At 42.8% G+C, this 10,923-nt stretch overlaps 1 protein-coding gene across 2 annotated transcripts in view; it reads left to right on the forward strand.

Annotated features, from left to right (window-relative positions):
* Positions 1–10,923, forward strand: part of Txndc11 (thioredoxin domain containing 11) — a 79,442-nt gene that overhangs the window by 47,365 nt on the left and 21,154 nt on the right. The window contains exons 4-5 of one of the 2 annotated variants that reach the window (XM_017797356.2): positions 6,803–6,915; positions 9,186–9,386. In XM_017797356.2, coding sequence (XP_017652845.1) covers positions 6,803–6,915; positions 9,186–9,386 — 314 coding nt within the window. The remainder of the gene's footprint in view (positions 1–6,802; positions 6,916–9,185; positions 9,387–10,923) is intronic. The other variant, XM_017797357.2, reaches the window with a different exon arrangement.

Consider the following 10,923-nt stretch of genomic DNA (forward strand, 5'->3'; position numbering starts at 1 on the left):
TCTCTCTCCCCTCTCTCTGTCTCTCCCTGTCTCTCTCTCTCTCTCTCTCTCTCTCTCTCTCTCTCTCTCTCTCTCCCCCTGTTTCTCTCTCCCCTGTCTCACTGTGTATACCAGGCTGTTTTAGAACTGCTGGCCCCTGCCTCCTGAGTGTTAGGATTAAAAGTGTGCACCACCACACTCTACCTCTACCTTAATTTTTGGAGACAGAATCTCTCATTTAGCCTGGAGCTCACTGATTGGCTAGCCTGCAAACCCCTACCTAGAATCCACCATCTTCTCAGGCTCCAGGGGTATGCTACCATGCTTGGCTTTCCATGGATGCCGGGTTCTGAACTCAGGTGCTCGTGCTTGTGCAGCAAGCACTTCACCTGCTGAGCCACTTCCCCAACCCTCCTTACCTTTTTGTGATGCTGTTTCCCCAGCTGGCTTTGACTCCTGGGCTCAGTCTGTCCTCCTGCCTCAGCCTCCTGAGGGCTGAAGCCACAGGTATATGCCACTGCACCCAGCTTGTTTATAGATCTTGGCTACAGTAATTAACTTTTGTGTTCATATCATGCTTTTCTGTTTCCCTTGTTCTTTCCTCATTACTAATGCAATTTCTTGGTAAAGAGTCTCCTCACATTTTGTTAAATAGTATCATTATGGAGTCAGTGATTTATTTACCATCACCTTATTTTTATTTTTGTTCAAACAGTTCTAGCTCTGATCATCAGGAACACTTTGGATTGGCTCCTGAGACCTTTGAACAAGCTCCCATTTTTTGTGGTCACTTTTCTCCCCTACAATGCTGGAAAATGCAAGAATCCAGAGCCTCCAACATACTGGGCAAGTGCTTGCTCTACCAGTGAACCCTGACCCTTAGTCCCTGTGAGGACTGTGTTACTTTTTACCCAACAAGATATTTCAAGTTTATCTTGTACTTTTCTTGTCTCAGGACTGGAATTTACTTCTTCTCTAAAAGCCTGATATCTTTTATTGGAGATTGGCACTTGGAGATGAAGATCTGGTGCTGGATGTGCCCTTTGTCATCAGTATGTCGTTACTTCAAGGTCTTGTCAGCAGATAGAGCTAGGAAGCACATGTGTTTATGCCTACACATATTTTTATATCACACGTGCAAATTCAGAGCCAACTTATATAATTCTGTCTGATTCCAGTCTTAATACCATAGGATTCATTTTAACCTTCCTTTCCTACAGTATAACTTCTTATCCCACTGTATCCCACTTAGAGTCTTGGTTCCCATGGTCTGGAATTTACTTACATATAAAGAAATAAGTTATTAGTTTCAGAATTGCCCATTTATATCCCTGTGAAGAAACACATTAATGAGACTTGGGTCCAGCCTCTTTGCCTCAGTTTTACAGCATATACTCAAGATAGAGCTTTCCAGTTACCAAAGGTGGTTCTTTCTCCTCTATCCCCCTCACTGTGATGTTAATCATTTGCAACGCAGTTAGATTTCTTAGTGATTGTATTCTACACTGGGTTCCCCCATCTCTCTGGTTTTAATCATTTGTTTGGTTTTTGGATCATGTGAAGCTGGTAGAAGCATGACTGTGACTCAGTCTATACAGACAGCCCTGTTCACAGGTGTGCCAGATCTCACAAACCACACTTTAGTTTCTGGCTTATCCTTCCTGTATTTCTTTTGTGCTACTTTAACTTGTCAGGTCTGTATTCAGGACTGTTCACCATGGTAGAAGGGGCATGTTCATGTCTGCCTCATCCTTGTCAGCTGCTTCTTACCTGATAGATAGAGACTGGTACTGCTGGGAGGTGGGACTTGGATTGAAAGAGGTACTTTTATGTGTTGAACCCCTTTGTATTTTTATACTTTAGCTACTTATATACAAGTTGGTAGCATTTGAGGTTTAACTGATTTTATTTAACATCTGTTAAAAAGAAGAATGAGGCAGGGCATGGTGGTGCACGCCTTTAATCCCAGCACTCGGGAGGCAGAGGCAGGCGGCTCTCTGTGAGTTCGAGGCCAGCCTGGTCTATATAGTGAGCTCCAGGCCAGCTGGGGCTACAGGGAAACCTTGTCTCAAAAGAAAAAAAAAAAGAAACAATACTTCTTTTTTTGTCTTTTTGAAACAGGGTCTCCCTGTAGCCCCAGCTGGCCTGGAACTCACTATGTAAACTAGGCTGGCCTCCAACTCACAAAGATCCACCTGTCTCTGCCTCCCAAGTGCTAGGATTAAAGGCGTGCACCACCACACCTGGCCAATACAATTTTTTAAAATCAATATAATTCTTTTTTTATTTAAATAATTTATTGAGAATTTCATACATGCATATAAGGTGTTTTGATCAAATCCATGCCCACTCCCTCCCCTCCAACTCCTCCCATATCGCCCCATCACTTTTTTTTGATAACTTCATGTGCTCTTTTTTCTTCTTTGATTTGTTTATTTTTGTGGGGCTTTTGGCTACTCTAACATTTCCCCCCTCTGAAGAGGTATCCCTAAAATCTTTAAAGAATTAGATACAAGCTCCCAAATACTTTCAACATTTTTGGCCTTTGGAACAGAGTATGTTGCTAAGAGGCCCAAGGACATTTTGACTTTTAGCCAAGAAACTGGCTACTTTTCTTTGGGGTCTTTTTACCCTAACTGCCTAGCCAATTCCTACCTCCTAAGAATACAACTTTTTACTAATCTTCCTTTAACAGTAAATACTTTGTAATTTTATAATTATTACAGAATTATATGTTCCATGAAAAATAATGAAAGTAGGCTGCCAAGATGACTCAGCAGGTTGTCACTAAGGCTGACAACCTGAGTTCTATCCCCAGAACTCATATGGTAGAGAGAAACAACTCCCACAAGTTGTCCTTTGACCTCTATTTCATGCTTTGGCAGATACACACTAAATAAAATTTAAAAGGTTTTAAATAATGAAGGCTTCACATATGAGGATAAAGTCCTCTTTGTGTCCCAACACAAAACCAGTTTTATTATCTGTCCTAGTTTGCTTCTTTATTGCTGTTATAAAACATTGACCAAGGGGCTAGAAAGATGGCTCAGTGGTTAAGAGTACTGACTGCTCTTGCAGAAAGACTTAGTTCCCAGCACCTACATGGCAGCTAACAACTATCTGTAACTCCAGTTCTAGAGGACTTCATGTACTCTTCTGGCTTCCATGGGCATTGCACACATGCATGCATACGTACATGCAGGCAAAACGTTCATACATATAAATAAAAGGGGGTTGCTGGAGAGGTAGCTTAGAAGTTAAGGGGACTGACTTTCTTGTGGAAGACTGGGATTCATTTCCCAGCACCCACATGATGGCTAAAAACCATCCATGGGGCTGGAGAGATGGATCAGCAGTTAAGAACACTGGTTGTTCTTGCAGAAGACCTGGGTTCAAATCCCAACACCCACATGGCAGCTAACAACTGTCCGTAATTACAGTCCCAGTCTGATAGCCTCTTCTGACCTCTGTGGGCATTGCACAACACGAGTGCACTTACCTACATGCAGGCAGTACACACACACACACACACACACACACAGATAAAATATTTGTTTAAATAAATAAAAAAAGAAAAAATTTTAAAATGTCCTATAATGGTGGTGAGTCACCTGTCCTCTTGATCAAGGAGGCCGAGGAGACCCCACTAGATGGACTTGAACCAGTGTCCAGTCTATAAAGAGGTGGGTCAACACAGAGGAATCACTTCCTCCATGCTTCCAAGCGAAGCCAACCATGGTCGAGCAGGACCTTTGACTTATGTTCACATGGGCGGAACTGGTAAAAGAAAGGAGCCAGCGGCTCCTCCCAGGCCCATGTGACCCCTGAGGAACAGATCCTCAAATGACCTTAAGAGTAAAAATAAATCGGTTTATCTGGACCAACTGTATGGCCTTAAACACCCGAAAGGAAAGTATAACCAAAGATTAAATGGGCCAACATAACTTCATAACAGTCTGTATGTATAGGTAAAGGCTACATAACAAGCAACAATGCCAGACAAGCGATACTGAGTTGTTGGCCAAGGTGGCCAAAGGGATTCCCAGATAGTAACCCAGCAGAGAGCTGGGAAATTGAACAGCAGACCCCAGTCTTATCCAAAGGAATATTGACAGCTGAATACTGCTAGATGAGGAACAGCTGACCCTCCTAAAACGAAGACCTCGAGATAGGCTGACGAGATTCACCAGAAGGACAAGTAGTGGGGAAAGGCTGGGGGTGCTGACAACACAGTAGACAGTAGCAGGGATATCAGAGTATAAGGACTCTAGTTGAGTGGGGGGGGAAGGCTATGGGAGGGTGCTACCTGGAAAGTGAATTAAAAAAAGAAAGAAAGAAAAAATAATTCTTCAAAGCATAAAAATTTGCTCCTTTAGTAGATGTGAAAAACATTAACATTACCATTGAAATCTACCTGATGACTTTACATTCATGCTCAGGTGCCAAGGATCTTAGAAAGTAAGTGACTGTGACTAGTAATAATCAGATACATAGAGATTAGAGACGCATGTACAAACATCTAAGTGTTATTTGCATTAAAAATGAGCTTTTCTGTATGAAACAGTAGATTCTAAAATGAAATAGAGATCTTTTTTAAAGGTTAAAACCTCATTCAGTTTTAGGTTTTATAGGGTTTATACTGAGTACAATAATGTATAACTAAGTTTAAAACTGTATTTAATTTTATCTAATAGGGTTTAGACAAAGTACAATATTGTATAACTGTATTAATTCAACTATATACCTAAAAATTTACAGCCAATTTTGAGATGCATCTTAGCTCTGGAAATTGTTATTGAATATGTCAATGCTGTTGTAATGAAATGCTTCTTCTAATTATATGATTATTAAATAAATAATTTAAAAAACTAATATACTAAAAAAAAAGTTTTTAAAACTTTTTTAAAAACTCCAGTTCTGGGGAATCTAATGTCTACTTCTGTCCTCTTTCATGTACATGGTGCACTTACATACACACAGGTAAAATACTCATACAATTTTTAAAAATTAAATAACAAAACACACTGTCCAAATCCAGCTTGTGGGAGAAAGGTTTATTTCATCTTTCACTTCCAAGGCATAGTCTATTTTAATGGAAGTCAAGACAGGAACAAGGCAGGAACCTGGAGGCAGGAACTGAAGCCGAGACTATGGGGGAATGCTGCTTACTGATTTGTTCTGCCCTTTACTCGCTCAGCTACTTTTTTTATATAGCCAAGGCCAGTCTGCCCAGGGATGGTACTACCCACAGTCAGATGGGCCTTCCTATATCCACCAGCAATTAAGAAAATGCCCCACAGACATGCCATAGGCAAGTCTGATGGAGAAGAAACCCCTTAGTTAAAGTTCCCTCTTCCCAGGTGACTCTAATTGGTGTCAAGATGACCAAAAAGAAAAAGAAAAAACATACAAAAATACCCATTATCACATTATCCTTTCAGATTCATTTTGTTTTGTTTGTGACAGATCTCATTATTTTGCCCAGGCTACTCTAAAACTCCTGGACTCAATCATTCCTTATGCCTCAGTCTCCAGAGCAGCTGGGGCTAAACGTGTGTGCCATTGTATCCTCCTTTCAGATTCTTCATACATTTCTAATCACCTGTGCCTATAGGGGAAAAAAATTCCTGTTTTCCAAGTATGAGTCTCTTTTCTTGTTTTTTTTTTTTTTAATAGAAGGTCTTTCTGTGCTGTACAATAGCCCTGCCTCCTCATTCCTCACATCTGCACAACATCTGTTGGCAAATGCCCTGTGTGTGCCTCTAGCATACACCTGAGATTACTAGAGGTATCCCTTCTTCATTGCAAGCAGTCCATAAGCTGCTCTGCTGAGTAGCTGTCTCTCTTACTTTTTCTGCCAATGTTGTATCAGAGCCCTCATTGCTCTATTGGTAATCAATACTTGATATTTCCCAAGTCTTAAATTTTGGACATTTTGAAGGTCAAAAATGATACTTGTTTTCGTTTGTTTTCCTCAGAGTAAGATTGAAAATTTTTCCATGTAACGATTAGCCAGGCACATTTCCTTTCTGTGGTGTGCCCATTGTAATCATTTTTTTCATATCAGTTTGTGTGAATTCCTTGTATATACTAGATTCATTCATTTTAATAGACATTTAGGGGCAGGCGATCTGGCTCAGTGATAGAGTGCTTGTCTAACATGTACAAAATCCTGTTTGATTCCTAGTGTTACAAAAACTGGCAGGAGGATGAGAAGTTGAGGGTCATTCTCAGCTATATATCAAATTTAGGGCCAGTCTGGGCTATGGATGATCCTGTCTCAAAAAGAAAATTATTAGGTTCTTGTATTGCTTCAGGCTCTATGATAGGGTATCAGCAGTAAACAAGAACTTAACATTCTTAAGAAGTTGGACCAAGGAAAATCTAAATAAATGAAGATCATGTAGATACTTAAAAGTGCTTTCAAGATAGGATAGAGAGCCCCAGTTTCTCCCCAGAGCTTTCCTTCCCTGTGTGCTTGCTGTTAGGCACCAGGTTGTAAGGGTGAGAGCAGGGTGAGGGATGAGGAGGAGCTGACCATGTCTGGAGACACTAGCATGTGCCTGGGTCCAGAGGTAGACTGATGAACAAGGGGACAGGGTGGTAAGGCAGACAGGTCATATAGTAGTCTCCTCAGCCCAAGTGACCAGGAGCCTAGCTCCAGACTTTCAGGAGTCTGGCTTCTGTAGCTTCTCCCCAGGCCAGGCCAGATTAGCTGATAGCCTTGCTCTATGGGACTGGTGCATCCGGACTGGATCGTTGGGTTTGTGGTTGTTTCCAGGCCTAGGCCTTCTCTTTAATAAAGGAAAATTTTCTGTTTCAGATTACCTAGGAACAGTACGATTTGGGGTTATCACAAATAAACATCTTGCGAAACTGGTATCCTTAGTACACTCTGGAAGTGTGTATTTACATAGACATTTCAACACATCACTTGTAAGTATTTTAAAATCGCATTTGTATTAGTGCAGTGGTTCTTAACGTTGTGTAGGTCACAGACTCAATTGAGAATTGGATGAACTGTATGGATGAACCTAGGAAAGAGCACATGATTTTATGTGCACATTGAGAATCCCTATAAACCTGCCCTGGAACACGCGCCCCTGGTGAAGAATCTGTGTCTTAGGGGCTCTTGAATTTAGTGTCTAGAAATTCTTTGCTTATATCTTAGATTTTGGTACAGCCGTGTTAGTTTTCCTTCTTGGGAGAAACTGCAGTTAGAATTTCTCGCTCTAGGCCCATCCATGTTCTCAGAGGTTAGCTTCTATCAAGCAGTGTTTTGTTCATTGTGTGAAGAGTAGCAGTGTGAATGCTTTTCTTCTTCACTAACAATGGAATTTTTGATGTTCTTCTCAAGTCACGGGGATAAGTTGATGGCTTCTCACCTTCATTGTCTTTGTTCCTGGATTTCATTTGCTTTTTTGTGGGACTGCTGCCACTCAGCTACTTCTGAGCTTTGAGCTGCACAACTGTGTCCTGTGTAGCCCTGTGCTTCTCTATGATTGCTGCTTCCTTAGTCACATCACTGACAGGTTACTTTCCAGAAGAAGTTGCTTTCTTTTTTAAAAATTGCATTCTATGTATACGTGTGTGTGCGTGTGCGTGTGCGTGTGTGTGTGTGTGTGTGTGTGTGTGTGTCTGTGTGTGTCTGTGCAAGTGCTCAACAGAGGTCAGAGAACAACTTGTGGGACTCTTTCCTTCCACCATATAGGTTGTAGGAATGGAAGTCAGGTCATCAGACTTGATGCCAAGTGCTTTTATATACTGAGCCATCTCCCTGGCCCTCTGAAGTGTTGTCTGTCTTTCTAGCATTGTTGACAGGGTTGCTAACTTTGAGGTCCAGTGAAGATTGCTGTCCTTGGCCCAGTGTACTGGCCCTTTTAAGCCAGGGCTCTGCTTGACTCAGGGTGTAGGTCCTGGGCCTTTCCAAGTGGTGTTCGGCACTCATCAGGGAGTGCCCCTTGCTTGCCAGTCACCCTGACTTCTGCATAATTCTCATGGCCCAGATTGTGCTTTTCTTCTTGCTATTTATATTCCTAAGTGAAATGTATTTTTATGTTTTCCAAATAGAAATGTTTATGGTGTTTGAGTGTGTTTTCAAATGCCCACTGTCCCACTCAGAGCATCACTGCTATGGTTGCCTCTCTACCACCTGCCCACTCCCTTGTTCCTGTCTAGCTTTTCACTTTGTCTGCTTTTCTGGCCATCGTTTTCATACATCCTTTGTTTTAACCTAAATGTATTTATAGTAAAGGGCACTGAGGAAGAATAAATGGAGGAAAAAACAACTCTGATGAGATGTTGTAAAAATGTATTAGATTTGCTGTTTCAGTTGACTGGTTTCAGCAGAATGCATTTTCTCAAGTGAAATGTCATTAGAATAGAAGTGTTTCAACAAGTAATGGGCTTGTTCATTATGAAGTTGTTTAAGTCTCTATTCTGGAGGTTACCAGATGCTTCATTCTGTGAAACCTTTCAAAGTACCACTCTGGAAATTGTTTAAAACTAGTTGTTTATGCCCTTGGACTTTTCAGAAATACTGTGTTACAGAAAAACAAAGCAAAAATGCTAAGTGTCTCTTTCCTTCCTCCACACATGCAAAGTGTGATCTGGAGCCTTGTGCAAGTTTAAGCCAATATTGGTTTATATTATCTGTTCATGCTCTGTGCCAGGTGTTCATGCAGTCATTGGGGTGCCCGTGAGCAAAGCCTGTGTAGTCCCTGCTTCATAGAAGGCCCACTCCAGCCTCTGGGGAAGTGTTTGATGGACTAAGGTTAAAAAAAAAAAAAAATCCAACATTCTGGACTCCATGTTCTTGTTACAATAGATAGGCCTGGGTTCTTTTATAAATACCTAGTGGCACTCCATAACTCACCTTGGACAGGGTGATAAAGGTCATTACAGCCATTCTTAGGCAAGAAGAGTTATTTGTAGATGGGTGAGTCTTTCTGGGTGGCAAAAGGTGAACCCAGTGATGTGAAAGCTACCTCCTACTCCCATGATGGCTTTCCACCCACTTTTGAGGACAAGCTGTACAGAGAGGTGGGCTGAATGTTGGCTTCACAGCCTGCTGTCATGGCTTCCAGGTGCCTATTCCTCCTGTGTGCAGTACAGGCTGAGTTGGCCTCTGGCAGATGGTGCTGGCGCTTTAGTTGTGCTTCCTTTACTCACCTTGGCCTTATCCGGTCTACATTTGTCCTTGGCAGATATTCCCCAAGGAGGTCATGAACTTCACAGCTGAGAACATCTATAAGTGGGCCTCTGAAAACCAGGAGACACTCTTCCGATGGCTGCGGCCTCATGGTGGCAAGAGCCTGCTGCTGAACAATGAGCTGAAGAAAGGACCAGCGCTCTTCCTGTTCATTCCTTTTGATCCCTTAGCTGAGAGGCATCCTCTCCTAGATGAGGTAGGAGTCTCAGTGGCTTAGGCTCCCATCATAGCTCCAACTATTCTCCTTCCACATTCAGCATCCTAGTGGCTGTCAGGAATGGCAGCTGCGACCCAGTGTCCTGTGCCTGGGACAGGGACCTCTGCAACCTTTCTGTCCACCTTTATTGCTTGCTTTGGTCTAGGGTGAATAGGAAAGAAGGGACTGCCTCCCCAGGGACAGAGCAAATAGCCCTCTTCCTGAGGTGATTGGGGATGACCTTCTTCCTGCTTGGAGAGTGTTAGGAACACAGGCAGAGGTGGTATGGCATAGGAAATGCCACTGTAATGGAACCTGGCCAGGCTGCTCGCTTTAGTTATCCTTAGGCCAGCAGTAAAGAAACAGGCAGCAATAGTAGCCAGGTACAGTAGCAATGACATTGTGTGACTTTTTTGTCTAAACCTTTCTTGTTGCACAGATAGGCAAAGAGGTTTTTAGAGATAGCTGCTGCCAGGAGTATCCCCTCCCTACTCTGCTTTCTGAGATACCCGCTCTCTGGGAGTGAGTTTATTTTATACATGGATCATTTGGAGGCGCTTGGAGGGAGCAATAACAATTATCAGAGAGAGCCTGGGGTGGCTAAATTGGATTTACTAGGTTTTTTTTTTTTCTTTCTTTCCCTCACGGATCCTTTAATTGGCCCAAACCAGTCTCTTGACAGCCAGTGTAGCAGAGACTAGGCAGGCAAACAGTTTCTGACCCTGGGACCCTCAGCACTGTCTGCGGGTCTGGGACAGGCCTTCCTGCCAACTAGACCCACTGCACTACTCTCTAGCCTTTGGTTCAGGTTGTTATCCCCACCAGGATCATTTTAACTGATGCCACAGTCTGACTTTAAAGAAGAAAGGGCTAGAGATATGGCTCAGTGGTTAAGAACACTGACTATTGCAGAAGATCCGAGTTCGATTCCCAGCACCCACATGGCATCTAGCAACTGTCTGTAACTCTAGTTCCAAGGGATCTGACAGCCTCTTTGTCCTCCATGGGCATTGCACCACGTGGGTACACTTACCTATGTGCAGGCACTACTACACTCATACACATAAAATAATAAATAAAATATTTTTTAAAAGGGGGGGTTGCTGCCAGGAATGGTGGCGCATGCCTTTCATCCCAGCACTCAGGAGGCAGAGGCAGATGGATCTCTGTGAGTTCAAGGCCAGCCTGGTCTACATAGTGAGTTCCAGGCCAGCTGGGGCTCCTGGGAGACCCTGTCTCAAAAAAGACCCAAAAGAGGGGGCGGCTAGAGAGATGGCTCAGCGATTAAGAGCACTGACTACTCTTGCAGAGGACCCGGGTTCGATTCCCAGCACCCACATGGCGGCTACGAACCATCTTTAACTCTAGTTCCAGGGGAATCCGACACCTTCTGACCTCCACGGCATTGCACAACATGGCTGCACTCACATATATACTGGCAATGCGCTCATACACATAAAATAAAAATAATAAATAAAGGGGTTGAGGATTTAGCTCAGTGGTAGAGCACTTGCCTAGCAAGCACAAGGCCCTGGGT

Source organism: Nannospalax galili, unplaced genomic scaffold (genome assembly GCF_000622305.1).
Source record: "Nannospalax galili isolate Female #2095 unplaced genomic scaffold, S.galili_v1.0 scaffold32, whole genome shotgun sequence".
In the NCBI taxonomy this organism is placed as follows: domain Eukaryota; kingdom Metazoa; phylum Chordata; class Mammalia; order Rodentia; family Spalacidae; genus Nannospalax; species Nannospalax galili.